This window comes from Gekko japonicus, unplaced genomic scaffold (assembly GCF_001447785.1).
Source record: "Gekko japonicus isolate JY-2015 unplaced genomic scaffold, Gekko_japonicus_V1.1 scaffold256, whole genome shotgun sequence".
Lineage (NCBI taxonomy): Eukaryota > Metazoa > Chordata > Lepidosauria > Squamata > Gekkonidae > Gekko > Gekko japonicus.
This window is the reverse complement of record NW_015161412.1, coordinates 948062-965487: the sequence shown is the minus strand read 5'-3', so window position 1 is coordinate 965487 and position 17426 is coordinate 948062. Positions and strand designations below refer to the sequence as shown.

The 17426-nt window shown below is 45.6% G+C and overlaps 1 protein-coding gene across 1 annotated transcript in view; it reads right to left on the bottom strand.

Moving 5' to 3' along the window:
* The window catches only part of RIN3 (Ras and Rab interactor 3), a 79613-nt gene that overhangs the window by 26823 nt on the left and 35364 nt on the right, over window positions 1–17426 (bottom strand). The window contains exons 4-5 of the mRNA XM_015427149.1: window positions 16445–16536; window positions 3628–5073 (exon numbers count right to left, since the gene is read on the bottom strand). Coding sequence (XP_015282635.1) covers window positions 3628–5073; window positions 16445–16536 — 1538 coding nt within the window. The remainder of the gene's footprint in view (window positions 1–3627; window positions 5074–16444; window positions 16537–17426) is intronic.

Below are 17426 nucleotides of genomic sequence, written 5' to 3'. Positions count from 1 at the left end.
CCCCCAAGTACTGGTATGTTTTCTAAGGCTCAGCACAGGGCAATGGTCCAAGGCCAGGTCTACCAATATAGTGGACTGGGGCAGGTAGACCTGTTCACTGGAGGCCAGGTCTACCAATATAGTGGAAAGGGGTAGGTAGACCTGTTCTCCAGAGGCCAGGTCTACCTCTATACAGGACATGTCCTGTAATGAAATCTGACTTAATTCTGCTTTCTGTTATAATGTTTAAATTATTCTTAAAATATAGCTTAAACATAGTTTAAAAGAATTCATTCTGAGATTTTTGCAAGGTTATGGAAATAATCTTCTAAAAACTGATTTATGCTAAAGTCAAATGTACACTTGCTCACAACTTTCATGCTATTAGCATTTTTGCTCACGGGGTAGAATTTCTGTTCCCAAGACTGTGGAGCTTAGAGGGAACATCGATTACAGCACTGGAAAGATAAAAGCCCATCTCTGATAAATCAATGGATTGAGGACCTTAGAACTCTGTCAGCATGTGAATGCATGACATATAGATGGCAGTTGCGTACTGACTTATTTTTAGGTATTTGGAAACTTTATAGAAACTTATGTGTAGATTCGCCATCACTGTCATTATATTTTTGGCTTGTCTTTATGTACAGCTTTTTTAAAAAAATCTTATTTAGCTGCTGGATTTTAAGTTTCCCCCCCTCTTGTTCTTTTTTGTTTTTTGAAAGAAGGGTGGGGTGGGATTAAAAAGCTCTAGACCCAAACAGGGATCACCAGCTTGTTTTAGTCGCATTCCTCCTGTGCCTTTAACAGCCATATGTAGAAATTGCAACAATATGTAGAAATTCTGTCTTGGCAAACTTTCCCCATCACTTTAGACTGATGCCAGGGAAGCTTTGCCTTCCAGACTTCTGCCATGCCATGCTGCACAGGGCAGGGCCATTAATTAGAAGACGTTAGCAATGCACAGGTGCAGTCGTACATTGTACTTGAGACACCAGGTCTGGTCTCAGCCTCTGGGATCTCAGGATGCAGGGCTGGGAACGATCTCTGCTTCAGAGATCCTCCACAAGTTAGAGGCCGTTAGACTGACTCGGAGAAGGCAACTTTCTCAGTCTCTCTGTGCAACACATGACACAAGATGGTGCGAGCCCTCTTCAGATGACCAATCTCAGATTAAGAAGAAGAGTTGGATTTATACCTTGCCCTTCACTCAAAGTCGCTTACAGTCTCCTTTCCCATCCTCTTCCCACAACAGACACACCCTGTGAGGTAGGTGGGGCTGAGAGAACTGCTCTTGAGAGAACAGCTCTGAGAAAACTGTGACTGACCCAAGGTCATCCAGTTGGCTGCATGTGGAGGGGTGGAAAATCAAACCCGGTTCTCCAGATTAGAGTCCGCTGCTCTTAACCACTACACCAAGAGAAGCACCTAGAGGGGGAGCAGGAGACAAAATGTACTCCTTTAGGCTACCTCTGTGGAATGTTTAAAAAAGCAACATTCTCGATCATGGGGGCACAGCCCAAGTATGATCAGCTACAGGGGTGGGGCCAGTGCATTCATTCCCACGCCCCTTCTTATGTATGTTCTCTCCTCGCAGAAAGAGAGGGCTTCTGAGTAGATGAGCAACAAGGATTTTGAACGCAATGGGGAAGGGAAAAGAATTACTCAGTTCTTCAGATAGGGCAGGTTTCATTCCAGCTTCTTACCCAATCGAACAGACTTTCTGCACTTATACTATGATCATACAGCACCACAGTGAAACAAGAAGTGAAAGTTCTATGAGGAAGAGAACTGTAAACGAAAAACCGTGGCACCCTTGATCAGTGCCTTAACCTGACCTCTCTCAACATTCTTCTTTGTATGCTATCTGAGACCTCCAAAATAATATTCAGTTGATCTCTAAACATTGAATTTAGTTAGAAGTGGGGGGAGTCTGGGGGCCATTTAGAATTCTTGTGTCTAAAGACCGGTATTAACACTCGAAACTCACTGGGTGGCCTTGGACAGTTCATCATCTCAGTCTGGCTCAACTTATAGTATTGCGATATCAAAATGAGGTAACGTCACATGGACCAATTGGAACTCCTTGAGAAATACAAACGCATTCTGTCAGTTTAGCAAAAAATGGTGCCAGAACAGCATTCCCGTGACCTGTTTTCTCTGCATCCAGGCTCAAGGACATTTTGTTTAAAAGCTGAAATTATCAGTTTCAAACTCAGACTTAGGAAAGGGCTGTGGCTCAGTGGTAGAGCATTCGCTTTGCATGCAAACGGTCCCAGGTTCAATCCCCAGCAGCTCCAGTTAAAAGGATGGGGCAGTAGGAGAACTGAAGGACCCCTGCCTGAGACCCTGGAGTGCTGCTGCTAGTCTGGACAGACAATACTGACCTTGATGGACGAAGGGTCTCACTCGTTACAAGGCAGCTTCATGTGATGATGTCCTTCTGAAACAAGTAAAGTACCCCTACTTTGCAAGCATAAATATCTAGGCTTAGCCACTGCTATCAAGTAATAATTGCAGTAACATCGTCATCATCATCACCACCATCGCATTATTATTATTACTATTATCATTATCATTATTATTCCTTTGAATAGCCTGCTTCACCCACATTATGTTCTTGTAAGCCTTACATCAATCTGGCATGGTAGGTCATTATTATGGCAGGGTGCAGCGGAGACTGAGAAAAAAATCGCTTTACTTTGGGCTTCAACAGATGAAACAAAGATCACAAGTCTCACTCTGTCCATAAAAAGCTCATACTGCCTGTTTACCTCCGGGCCACACAGAAAGGAAAAGAGTGTTTAACCCTTCAACCGCCACTTGTTTCTGCGGTTCAAAACTGGGCTATCAGCTTTATTGTGAGCATTTTAAAAGGGGAAGTACACATTTTAAAAAGATACACCTTTTCTCCTTTAAAATGCTAATAACCAAGCAGTGAACCCAGCTGCAACCAGAGAAATCAACTTAGGGGAAGCGACCGAGATAGGCAGGCCATGGCTGCACCGCGGGAAGAGAACTACTGAGACCCCCACCCCCACCCCTGGGCTCCCGCCGGCTTCTTTCGCTTCCCCCCCGGTGGCACTTATCCCGCACGGCCTGGTTGGCCTGGCTACCCAGGAGGCTCTGGAAGGCAGCCTGCAGCAGGACAGCATAGGCTCGCAGGGAGAAGCAAATAGAGTCTACCACCACCACCCCTCGGCCATGTCCAATTAGGTGGGCCACTCTTCTCCCCACACCTTGGTCCTGATCCAACTTGCTTTCTTCTCCATGCATTTTGCACCCCCCATGGCTTTAGTTTAAGCCCCATTTAAAATTTAAAAGCCCTCCCCCAACCAAATCCTAGCTACAGGCCTGCTCCTTTCTCTACATGGCCCTAAGGCAAATTGAAGCTGCACAGGCCAGCAGTATGTTTTTTATAGACAAAGCACATGATCTTTATCTGTTTGAGCCCTAGGGTCACAGAGTGGACTTGTGGCAGACATTCAGTACACTGTCTTACTCAGTCATTGTTCCATCTTTTAACCACCAGCCTTCATCATAACTTAATGATTCTCCTAAGTATTTTATTAACTTGCTCCTTTCTCATGTTTCTTGCCATTCTGGGAACCGATGGGCTCCTCGGACGAGCAAAATGGAACCACTTACCCAGCTGGTCATCGGTGTAAACCACTTGGTCCACCAGAGATTTCAGCTCTGTACTTTGTACTAAGTAGCTCTTCAGCTGTGTCATCATTAAGCGGATCTCTTGCAGCATCTCTGTGCTGGAGCTCTGCCTTGCCATCATCTCCAAACTATACACTTTGTAATCCTGCACCAAATTGCCAAAGTACGAGTCCTTGTCCTGGGCCAGCTCCACAATCTTCTTCTGCAGCTTTCGGTCAGCAGACAGGAAAGCCGTGAAGACATTACTCAAGCTGACCATGGACAGGCGGTGCCTGGCTCGGCCTAGGAGCAAGGAGCGGGTCTTCTTAATGGAGGGACTGGTGACTTGCTCTGTCTCATCCTCTGTGCTGCTGGTGGAATAGGAGTCTTGCTCAGAGGCAGAAGTCTGAGCCGACGTGTTGCTAACTGGGCAGTTTAGAGAGTCACGCGAGCCTTTGCGATCTGATAAAGTGACAAGCTTACGGTCAAGTCTCGATTTCCTTTTTGCATCGAAGCAGGCTTTTTTAACAGGCCGCTTGTCTTCTTGTGGCGCAGGCGCTTCCGACTCCTCAAAGCTCATTTGTTTGGAAAGGCAAGAGCTGGCCGACGATGCCTGTCTAGAGAGCCTCTTTTTTCTTGGGGGAGGGATGGGTGGCCCAACTGGCTTCTCTGAAGGCTTCCTCTGCATCTCGTCCTGTGTCATCTCGGAGTTGCCCATATCAGGTGTTGCTTCTTGACATTGTGAGGGGTCTTTCTCTGTAGCCTCCTGTGGAGCCTCAGCACCCTGAATGTTATTAACATGTCCTGTAGTCCCATCACTCTGTTTTCCTGCCGGTTCCTTTTCTGGCAGTGTGCATTTTCCAGATTTATCAGCACAACTTTTCCCCAAAGGTCTTTCAGACACACACCTTCTTGGTGGAATGAATGGAGGGGAACTGCTTGTCTTTGCAGGTGAATGGCCACTGGGAGAAAAGGGTGCTTCCCCATCATTTTCTTTTTCTTTACTGACCTCTGCTTTCATGTCCTTTACCTCCTGAAGCCGAAGGTGGTCCTCTTCAGATGTAGTCTCAGGAGACTTCACAGGTAGCTTCAGAGCATGCGGAGGAGGTGGTAGTGGTGGTGGAGGCGGAGGGCGACGGCTGGGAGTTCTTTTGATGGGTCGTGTCACAACGTCTGGAGCTGAAGAAAGAGTCTCCCTACAGCTCGTTTGAGGAGGCACATTCAGGGGAAATGGATTGCTTCTCTCTTCTATAAAAATAGGATTCACAAACCACAGCCTGTCACTTCCGACTGACAGCTCAATTTCACATGAACAATTGTTCCTGCCGCTTGCAAAACACTGGGTGGGTTTTTTAATTTTTGTTGCGTGGGCGGTTGCAAAAGCAGAACCTTTCCCAGGGTGGGAAAGCCTTCCTCCTCGCTTCTGATTTAAAGCAGAATCCCAGAAACCTGTCCAAAATAATAAAATAACTTTGTCTCAGAAAAGAGAAAGACAGCGGGGCCTTTAACCCGTTATTTTGGGAGACTCAGAAATGCCAAAACCACCAATAGCCTCAATTGTTTTACTCGGGCAGAATATTAAGGGTGAAAACAGATGTAAAGATTTTAAGTCTGTTGGCAAAAACAACAACACACGTGTACATTTTAAAGTCTTGAAGAAAGCTCAGGGGGGGAAATGGATTGCAAGCTTCCAATACATGAAGGAAAAGCTGCCTTTGCAGGTATCTGTTGGCTAGCAACACCAGCTTTGTAACATCATCACCTCTCCCAATCCTCAAAGTAATATTCCCTCTTTAAGAACAAAAAGTTCAGGAGGGTTTTGTTTTCATGGAAGGTTCATGGGGGGGTAAAGTGAAGGAGAAACAAGTATAATATCTTAAGATATATTTTAAAAAGGCAGGCTACCTGCTTAAAGCAGGGGCAAAACAGAATGGAATCAGTATAGGAAACGTAGGCACTGGTTCAGTACGTGTGTAAGGCGAGTTGAGAAGTCAGGATGATACTGCGGATAAAGAGGAGCCGGGAGCATGTGGGATTGCTGATGGGTTCGGGACCTAGCTACGTTTGCACAGAAGCATCGACTGTATGAAATGATGATTCCACGGTGGGTGGAGCCGTGGGACTGCTGTGGTTTGTGCCATCGCAGCAGCTTGAAAAACGCAAGCTGTGACTGCTCAAATTGGACATCTGGTTCCTGCAATCTCTTTATGGATGAGCCAACTCATAAGATCAATGCCTGTACCTGATCCCTGCTGGGTCACATGGGGAACACCGGTTGTATGATCCTCCCGCACATTAACACTGAGCAGTGACCAGCCCACATGCAGTTTAGATAGCCCAGATTAATTTGCGTTCATCATATATGTGTTTCATACCATCCGGTTCTATTAAAATACAATATAAAGTCGATCTATTGCCAATATAGTCTTAGTTTAACATAACTTGCTAGCAGAAGCCTCCCCCTTGCAACATGAAGGTCAGCATCCTGGGCAGCTTAGGGCCAAAGCTGGCATAGGGCAAGGCCAGCCCTCCCTGTCTGCAAGGCCAACAAGCCTGGACGTGTGCTCAGGACCGTCTCTCTCTGACTCCTTCAGCCGTCAAGCTCAGATGCAGCCAGCACATAGCTGCCACCATACAACGACAATGCCTTAGTTTCACCATTTCAAAAGGTGCCAGCATACCTGCATTCCAGCCTTACGTCTTACAATTGCACCTCCGGACTTTGCCCCCAATTCTGGGACCACCCTAGACATGGTCCATTGTCATCCTGTGATAGCCCAGCCATTGATAGAGCCAAGCCTATACAATTGCCCCATGCCTTACTAACAAAGGTCTTCCTTCCCAAACCTGGACTTTCTTTGTCTAAAACCCCTTTTCAAGTCATTATCACCTATTCCGGTCCATTCAGGACCATTTCCCCCATTGTGCCTCGCGGCCCTGCAGGCACAATTTCCTTATAACCAGGCTCCCAACCCAGCCATCTTTGGTTCAGTCACCTGGGACTCATACTGGCTGGATTCCCTGTCTCTCTTGGGTCTTCATGGACATGCTTGCCGTCTGCTCTTCGCCATGGACTCTTCTCTTCAGAAGGTAGCTATTACCCCATCAACACTTCGCCCTCTTCCGTCTCTGATCTTTTAAGATCACCTCAACCCTTAATTTCTTACCTCTTGGTTGTATGTGTGCATGATATTTTTTATTGAATTAGTTGAACGTACTAGGCATATTTTCTTAATAAATTCCATAAAAGATATTTCCTGTCTGTCGTCTGTGCCGCTCCGAGAAGTAGTGCTGTTTAGGAGGGCCTTTGATGGACAACCCTAAATAGATTTACACACTTCTAAGCAGCTCTGTTTAAGACTGCAATGTTACAATTTTATTTTGGATTGTTCTTGGGTTGTACCTATTTTGGACTTTGCCGCTTTGGGCACCCTTGATTGGAAGGAAAAGCAGGCTATAAATATTTTATTAATCATACAATAAGTAAATCATTCTATATATTTACCACCATTTATTGTTGAGGCTCCATATGCTCAAGTAACTATGTATGTAAAGATCCTGAATGCCTGCCTTACAAAAAATTAAGTATGAAATGTTGGAGCAAAACTGCAAACCTGGAGAGTCTTAATGTATTTATTTGTATATTATTTTGTAAAATGTATACAATACCCTTCCTGATTAGACACAGCAATAAAAATGAAATCCCTTTTAAATTCACAAATGCAGCAATAATCACATGAAGAGGCAGCTTATATGTAGTGAAACCAAAAAAGAGGAATTTGTTTGCACCCTCCAATCATGCAGTAAGGTGACGATTTCACCCTCCCACAACTGCTCAGATATGCAGAGAAGCTAGGTACACCACATACTGATAGGCTATGCATGACCAACTCTCCTGGCTGTTCAAGCTTAGTTACCATCTAACATATTATTAGATTTTAATCCTAACCTTCCTCTAAGGAATACAGGATGTTATAGAGGGTTCTCTCTCCCTCTGTTTTATCCTCAAAACAGCCCAGTGAGGTGCATTGGGCTGTGAGAAAGTGACTGGCCTAAAGCTGCCCAATGAGTTTCATTGGTTGAACAGTATTTCCAGAGGGGAAGCTGTACTACAGCACCATTCTAATCAGAGTTACACCCTTCTCAGTCAATTAGAAGAGTGTAACTCTGCTTCCTAGTACAAAGTTTTAAGTACTATACCATACTGGTTCTTTAATTTTGTATTGTGTATTAATGAGCTGTTTTAACCTTAAGAAGCCAACCTTTTATCTATTAAGTGTCTAAACCATTTCTATATTAGAAGTCAGGGCAATTTTCAAAATATTGAAAACAGCATCAGTAGAATTCCAGCATCAAAAGCAAGATGGAAAAAGAAAAAAACCTTTCACTTGCCTGTGTGCGAGTGAGGTATCCAAAAGACCTTCACAGGGAGATAGTTTCACAGTTTGGGGGCAATCAATGAAGCTCCTGCTGCTAGTGGACAGCAATCTGCTACCTGTCTGTGAAGATATCCTGAGCAGTGCCGCACTGACAGATTTTAAGAGATGGGATGGCCAGTGGCATACCTAGCACATTTGGCACCTGGAGTGGATCATTTTTTAACACCTCCCTCCCACCGCCATAGGAAGCCTGTGAAAAGAGAGAGCCTTTTCTTTATTTGCGATATGCACGCGTTGTTGGGGGGGGAAGTTGTCCAAACAATCCTAGCAAAGGTGGGAGGGAGGAAGAGAAGGAGGGTCTTCAAAGCATCCATGCTGAGCTTGCATTGCAAGAAGGGGGGGATTCAGGAACTTTTGGGGGTCCACCCTTCTGCGATCACATCCCCATCTCATTCCTTGTGCCAGAGATTCCTGCCTCCTTTTCCACTGGCCATGCTAGGACCATGCCAGCCCCACTTGGTGTCAATATGATGGACACCACGGGATTCAAGGTAGCATTTCCAAACTGGAATGTTGCTGAAAGGGCCATGACAAGTAGATCAACAAATAAAAGGAATCTGGGAAAGCAAACCTCGAGGGGTTGAAAGTCATCTGGGAAACAGAAATTCTGGAAGCTTCCTTTATTTTTAAGGCATGTATTTAGATGAGAACAAGAAGTGGGACCAGCGATACTCGCCGGGGGGGGGGAGTATTCCCCGCAGCTCCCGGGTGGCTCACCTGCTGAAGCACCAGGAGCTCCGCACAGAGGAGGATGCAGCAGCAACTGCAGGTGAGCCCAGCAGGCGGGCCGTTGGGCCCACCTGAATTCCCCCCCCCCGTCCGACAACAACAGCAACGGCTGCGGCTGAGTCTAGCCACCGGTCCTCCGAGGCTCCCCCCCCCCAGCCACCATGGCCGTGAGCAGCAAAGGCGGCGAGCCCTGTGCGGCTCTCCTCCCCCCCCCCCGCCGCTGCCACAGCCACCTCTGCCAGCAGCAATGGCGGCAAGCCCAACGTGGCTCCTAGCCACTGGGGCGGCCAGGTTCCCCCTCCAGCAATGGCTGTGGCTCCCAAGGCTTCTCTTTCCACGCTGCCGCCACCAGCAGCCACAGTTCCTATTGGTAAGTGCTTTCTCTGCTCACGCACAGGGAAGGCTCTTTTACTTTTGGGGGGATTTAAATATCTCCCGTATACTTTTTTTCAACTTTTCAGATTTTTCTGCACTTCTGGGGATTGCCCCAAATGTGCAGGAAAATCTCTTTGCCCCCTAGGTGCCCCCGATGTGTGGATTTAGATATCCGCATGCAGGGGGTGCCTTGGCTATTAGATATAAAGATGTTTCTTAGCTCCATTTTTGTTCCACATTTCCTGATATGAGGACAACTGTCAGTCATCCCTAAACTTAAGATCACTTTAAAAGGCTTTTGTACAATCAGGAATAGATCTTCTAGGCCTTTTTTAGGGGTCAGAGTCTGCCTATAGCTGCAATCCCAGGCAAGCATACTCAGGTGTGAGTTCCACTTTGTCCATGGCAGGAAAAATGAGTGGCGCTTTTGTGGCATTATTTAGTGTTATTCCAGCATAAACCAATGCTAGAACAAAATATTATTAGTCTTTAAAGTGCAACAAGACTCCTGGTTATTTGGGGACTATAATTCACGAAAAATAAAAAAATAAAGAATTGTTTAAAAAACGTGTTCGTCTTTTGGGTGCCACAAGATTTCCACGGCAACCAGCTGAGACCCTGATAGGGCTGTGATTCTGAAACATTAACTGAAGCAGAGTACCTTTCTCAAGGCAGGGTGGCCTGAGAAGGTTTGGATGGAACCGGGGCTAGTCACTTTCCTTGGATGGCAAGAAAGCCTGCTTTCTCTCCTCCTGACTCCACCTCTCAGGAGGAGGAGAGAGGACTAAGGCATCTTTGTTTTTTCTCTCAAGTGGGTGATTTTATGTGTGTGGGTATATGTGTGTGAGACTGAGAGAGAAAGAAATGGCCAAAGTCCACCTCTGCACAGTCTATCCTTGCAAGCGATCATTTCCCCCCCCATCAAGGAGTCGCTGGCCATTTTGTTTACCTACCACCTTGTGGTGGGCATTCACAGTTCCAAGGTAAAGGAGGAATTGATGGTTGGGGCCTTCCCCTTGGGGAGTGGAAAGGCTAGGCTGGGTCGGGTGGCTTTAAGGCATTGCATGTGTCTCCAAAAGACCCTCCTCCACCAATACATTCCAGTGTCCTTCTTTTTAAAGTGTGCTCCCACCAGGGACTGTCAGTAAACTCTTACTTACAAGTAGCTGAGCTTCTCCTTGCTCCACCTTCAACTTCTTTACCTTTTTTGCTTCTTTAGAGCCATGCTGCATTCAGCCACGGCCCCCAAACCTTCTCTTGTGTATGCATGCAAGAGGGAAACCAAAGTCATGTGCTGATGCAGAGGTATAAATCTTATGCACCTGCTGCTGGTGTGGGATTCTCGCAGGATCTGCTTGGAATAGCGTCTTCATCCCCAGTGGGGGAGGAAGCGGCTGTACTAAATACAAAGCGCAAGCCAGAAGCCAAGTCCTGGCAGCCAGGTTCTTTGGAGTCGGAGAGGAGTCTTCCCTCAAAGATGGAGGCGACACACACCCAGGGCAGACCACCCCAACCACCCTGCCTTTAGTACACTGCTGGGGGTGGCCTATATAGGAGTAGGTGTTCCCTCAGTTACTTCTGTCTCCGTCTTTTTAGGGCTTTTAAAAATCAAACTAGGAAATGAGCTACACAGGAAAAGAGTTGGGGCAGTAGAAAAACATTTACATTTGAGTGGAACTCCAAAAGAATTCTGTTTAGATAGTGGAAACTTCCACTGTAAATTTAGTGTGGATAGAATTATAGACAGCAGATGTCATAATGAAAGACCAATGTTAAGGAAAGGTCCTTGGAGAGCTAGAAGCAGAAAATAAATTCTTCAGTTTTACTTCACTTGATGTACTTGCATCTGATATTACAAACATGTACTGAAGCCATTTTCTAGTCGCTTTCAGACACAGAGAGCTAAAAACATGACCGAAGCAGTTCTGAATCAGGAGGATATGGGCCAAAGTCAAAGGAAGTTGTCACATACCTAAAGAACTTCCTATCTGTAAGAAATAAGTTGCATAACAACAAGCTGGTGCTGAACCCTTTTCACATCCGCTTTAACACAGCTCGGTAATGGGGCTAAACTGTGGGATTTCAGACCCTTGAACTACTTGAACACTCAATTGTGCATTTCTGAAATTGACTGTGATTGCCTGAAAAGAGAACTGGATCTGGCTAAGTATAGATGTTGAAAATGTTCCTAAAGGGCAGGCACAGCTGCATACTAGTGCTGGAGGATTTAGAGAAGAACCTACACCCCAAGCTGCAGCATGGCATGTTTCATGTGCATCTGGATTTTTTTTATAGGTAAAGGAATATGCTTGAGCTGAGAATGGATTTGTTCTGTACCCTGTGAGACAACATCACAAATATGCCAATGATTTGACTGAACTCAACCACCTTTCCTATTACATTTAAAATTCCAGTCAATGCGCTATCTGGAGCAAACAGCAGATTTTCTGAGGAAAAAAATATTGTGTTTTAAGTGCTTATTAAAAGAAATACTCAAAAATCTCACCTGGAAGGAAAAAACATGGGAAATGAGCACAACAAACAGACTTTCGAGTTCACATGGGGGAGTGATCCCTCACATGTTCATCAATGGCTACCAGGCACGATGACTAAAGGGAACCTTCACATCCAGAGGCAGCGAGCGCCTAAATACCAGTGCTCGCAAGCAACCTCAAGGGGGACATCTTGGCCTCTATGCTCTAATTTGCTGATCTTCCAGGGCAACTGTATGGCCACTGTGTGAAACATGATACTGGACTCAATGGACCTCTGGTCTGATATTCCTACCTAACATGAGGCATGGGTCTTTGTCATTATTCTGTTGCTGCCATCTATTTTTAATTGTTTCGTGGTTTTATGTTGTAAGCCGCCCTGAGCCCATTTTTTGGGGTAGGGCGGGGTACAAATTAATTAAATAAATAAATAAATACAGCAGGGCACCTCTTGAGTCCTCAGTTGTGGAGCAGCCAGCAAGAACACCTTTTTATGTGTCCTTAGCTTACAGATATGGTACAAAAACAAGGGTACACTCCTATACCCTCCTCATCTTCCTGGTATTACCTTGGCATTCCCTTTACTGGAACGGACGCAAGCCTGCAGGAACTTTGAAAAACAGAAGCTGGTCAATACAAACGTCACAAGTTTTCCCTTCTTGGTCCCCGCTCCTTGGCTTGTGCACTTCTGACAGGGTGTCCAAACTTTTTAACTCTTCCTAACCCATCTGTGAAAGTTTTACTTTAACCTATCATGAAATTGGGAGTGGGTCCCACATCTATCGCTTTGCACCTTTTCTCCAATGAAATTAAGGTGTGAGTCCCAAAACCTTTACTGCCCAATGGAATATTGAAATAGCCATCTATCTTGCTTCTTCCTGGCAGGTGGGCAAATGGTCATCTCCATCCTGCCTATTTGTTTCCATAAAGGAAACTCATATCTTCTCAGCCTGCAATCTGAGGCATTTATGGCTTTGCTCTCCAGAAAAGAATGTTTTCTCTGAGATGAGGGCCTCCTTCAGTTGATCAAGGTATCCTGCGTTCCTTTTACAGGGCCTCCACATGAGAGTAGGAAATCACTATTTGTAGTGCATTGATTTGGAGGCCAACTATGATTTGTGGAAACCATAGTTTCCTTGATTCAAACATCATGGTAAACTATCATTCCCACATCTCACAGCAACAATTTCAAGATTATAGCAACTGTATCAAAGGTCTCTGGGAGATCTAATAATAAACAGGGTGCAGTTGCTCCAATCAAAGCCTAGGCATAGCTTGACAAATGTGGAAGCCTCATTCAGATATTTTATAATCATGGGTAATCAATACATGACGTAGGGAGTAGAACCGCAAGCTTTTGTCCTTATTCCCAATCTCCATGTGGAAATCTGAGTAGACCATACACATGTTATTTTAAGACTGGCTCTATACAAACTTACCCCAAGCCCAATCTTGCTTCCCCATGTTAATTCCTGAATATTAAAGGTGTTTGTTTTTAAATTTACACTTACACAATAGAAACAAACATAAGAAAACACGGCAAGAAATCATGCTAAAATAACTGTTCCTTCCAAGTTATACCCAGTCTCATGTTCATATACAACATGAACCCTATCCAGGAACACTCTACATTTGGACATTTCTTTTTCTTCAGTACTCTAGCTAGTCCCAGTCTGGCAGCTGTAATAATGTATATAATGTCAGAGTCCAAAATTTCTTGGAGGATCAGTTGAGAAGACAAGACTCACTAGAAAAGACAAAAAGGCTAGAAAAAGTTGAAGGCAGCAGGGAAAGGGGAAGACCCAACATGAGATGGATTGACTCAATCAAGGAAGCCACAAGGGCCCTCAGTTTGCAGGACCTGAGCACAACTGTTAACAACAGGGTGTTTTTGGAAGTCATTAATTCACTGGGTCACTTTTAAGTTAGAAGCGACTTGGTGGCACTTAACACACATACAAAGGTTCAACACAGTTTAACAAAAAAGTTCTGGAGAAGATGAAGAAGAAGAGGAGACTGGATGTATACCCCGTCCTTCACTACCCAAAGGTGACTCAGAGCGGCTTACAATCTCCTTTCCCTCCCCCTCCCCACAGCAGAGACCCGGTGAGGTAGGTGGGGCTGAGAGAGCTCTTTCGAGAAGATCTAGCCATATACTGTTGACCCCTTGATATCATGATTGCAACAGTTCTCCAACAACTTCATGCCCTTAGGCAGCTCCACCACACATGAATATAGCCTGCATTTGATTCACCACAGTACCAGCAATTACTGAAAACATCCTTACAAATTCACACAAGCCTAGCCAAAAAAAACCTGCCACTGATGTACTATCTTGTGTTTTCTTGCAGATCAAGGCTTACTACTAAGAAAGATAAACTGACTGGGGGGAAAGAGAATCTCCATATATTAGCATTTATTTCATGCCCTAAGATAGGTCTGGCCAGAACCCCACATACTAGCACATAATCATTTATTAAAGTTAGAAAGTAAGTACTTGTTCTCAAAGGTAAGGAATAGCTTGAAAGGAATTTAATCCCCTCTGAGCTCTCATTTACGGTGTCCAGCAGTAATTAAGCTTTTTTATCTGAAGGAACTGAAGTATCAGAATTAGGGATGAGCATGAACTGGAAAATGGAGGTTCATCCCAGTTCATGGTTCATGACGGTTCATTTCGTGAGGTTCGTGATGCAGTAGAGTGCCCCCGTGGGCCAGAGATGCCAAACTTGCAGCGAATCTCCAGCTGACTCTCCAGTTTGGTGTAGTGGTTAAGAGTGCGGACTCTAATCTGGAAGAACCAGGTTTGATTCCCCACTCCTCCACATGCAGCTGCTGGTGTGACCTTGGGTCAGTCATAAGCTCTTTGAGAGCTGTTCTCTCAAGGGCAGTTCTTGAGAAAGGTCTGTCAGCCCCACCTACCTCACAAGGTGTCTGTTGTGGAGAGAGGAGGGGAAGGGGATTGTAAACCGCTCTGAGACTCCTTTGGATAGTTAAGGGCGGGGTATAAATCCAATCTCCTCCTCCTCCTCCTCCTCTTCTCTACCTGCCTTCCAAGTTTGGTGAGGATTTTGGGGGGGGGGGCAAGTTACAGCCCCCCAAAGCAGGTGCCCCCAGGAAAGTGCTCTCTGGGGAAATCACAGCCACAGGTTCAGGAGTGTGTCAGACAGTCCCCCTGCAAGTTAGAAGCATCAAACTCCCTGGGAAGCCCCTCTACCTGCCCTCCAAGTTGTGTGCAGACTGGCTTTGGGGGGTGGCAGAGTAGCAGCCTCCCAAAGCAGGTGCCCCCAGGAAAGTGCTCTCTGGGGAAAACACAGCAGCCACAAGTTCAGGAGTGTGTCGATTTCGACGGGCCCCCTGCAAGCTAGAGACATCAAACTTGCAGCAGACTTTTTCAGGATGGCCCTCTACAAGGGTGGGGGGGGGGCTAGCGCAGGGGGGTGGCAAGTTGGAAAACCAAGTCAATGGGCAGGTACAGCAAGGGCTGATGATGATGCCAAGCCTGATGGGGGAGGTGCCCAGTGGCGCAGAAGTCAAGGATCTTAGGGTCCAAAGTGCAAAGGGGGGGGGAGGTATAGCGCAGGAGGGGGATGGCAAGTTGGAAAATCAAGTTGATGGGCAGCTGGTGATGCCAAGTTCACCCCCCACTGTTTTGACAATTAATTGATTGGTGCCAGCATATCTGGTTCACGAACCGCCGTCATGAACCTAATGAACCTCCATGATAAACATGGCAGTTCATGGGCGGTTCGTGAGTGATGCAATCTCGTGAACCAAGGCCTCACGAACCATGAACCGGCCACGTTCGTGATGGAATTAGGTTTGTGCCCATCCCTAATCACAATACCTCCTTTACTACACCCAGATACTGTTCTATTATTTTTCTGTTTCTAATCAAGCCACAAAATCTGAAAAGGGTCTTGAAACGAATCAGAATAGCCACAAATACTAACAGAAAGATAGAAGCAGGATTTTAGGACCCTGCATATATTCCTGGAAAGTTTAGTTTCAAACCGGGGAATTCCTCTTCCTAAAGTCTGCATGATTTTGGAGGAAGTGGAAATTGACAATAAATAAGCGTAGGTTATAAAATGTTTCCTTTCGGAAAAGGAAACTTGACTGCACTGCCTGCCACCCTCACCCTCCCACACCTTCTCTGAATTGATTAAATTTTGTCAAGAAGTTAGAAACAATCCAGCAGATTTCAGTCTTTAACTGGCCTTTTTTAAAAGGAAGGCACTACACAAATGAGAAAGAATTTCCAAGTGCTCAAAGACCTTTGTGGATGTTACTTCAGTAATCACGTATGGTAAAATAGTTTTATTATCCCACAATTACAAAGGAAGGGCTATAGATTGTGACAACACAGCAAAATCATCGTACCTAAACTAAAATCTGAAGCAGAGACTTCTGGCTCGCACCATCTGTTCTTAGCCTGACAATACCAGTTTTGTTTAAAGCAAACAGAAACAGACAAGGAATATAGAGACCCAGCACACATCATATGTACATACACGAACATTACAAGTATTTATTGCCCTTGAAATATGCTTCATACTTGTGGAGAACACTGTAGCAGAACACAAGGAAAGGCCTAACCTTCGCGCTGGGCTGTGGAAGTTCCTCCTTGACATATGCTGAAGCAGTCTTGAATTGGGGGAAAGGCAGATTGCTAGTGGCAGCCAGGAACACATTCATGCTTTGAGGCAAGATGCATAAATTATAAAGCTGCTGAGTAGGTAAGAAGTTGCTCCGAGTATGTGAGACAATCTTCCCAGCATAACTTACCCGTTCCTAGACTGGAGATGGTTTCCAGGTCTGTCAAACTTCTGGCTTCCAATATTGCTTGAGGCAGTCTTAGAGTGAAGGGAAGCACATCTCTGGCAGAAAAAAAAAATACAGCAGCAAGTGGTTTGGCTGAAAAGAATTGTACAGTTTGTTTGTTTCCCAGAATTTAGCACATCAAATTAAGGGCCAGACTACATAATACACTGGAGATACAGAGAGTCCCATAAATGTTAAAACCAATGGCAATAGATCCAAACAATCAGCACAGCCGTAGCTCAGTTTCCAAAGACCCTTTTTCTTCCCCCCTGAAGTTCATTCAACAGAGATTACTCCTCCCGCTGTTCTCTGTGCAATTCATTCCAAAGGACTGGGGCTGCCTCTGAAAAAGACCAAGTACAAGATGAAACCATCTTAACCTCCCTAAGAGATGGAAGCAGCTGGGGTTTTTTTGACCCTAAAACACCATTTTGAGGGGTCCAGTTCAGATTGGGGCTGTGATGGTGGGAAAAGGAGAGGATTAACTCAGAGGCTTTGAGCCCATTTGTTACGAGGGCAGGATCTGACATAAACGTCACTTTGTAGGGCTGGGCCATGTGTGGCATAAACGTAATGCCAGGTACTGGAGTTATAAACTATATGAAGGACAGCAGCTGGTAAGTTCCGAGTTGGTGTATCCTCACTGCAAGGCCCCACAGGCTGAGGGGAAAGAAAACCCATATGGGCCAACTGGAGAGCCAGCTGTGCAGCACTGGGCAGACCACTCCCACGCTACTTGATTGCTGCAGACGAGGTTGTTCTGCCATGCTGAAGCCACAATCGGAGTGGGTCCGCCCACTCCCCCCCCCAGCAGTCTCCTGTTCCCTTCCTTGCACTAGTTGCTCATGGACTTCGTAAGAGACCTGGATGGGCCAGTTCTGGCCCCCGGGCCTTGTGTTAGACAACCCTGGATTAACTCATTCCCTCAGTGCTGTTTTCCTGATCA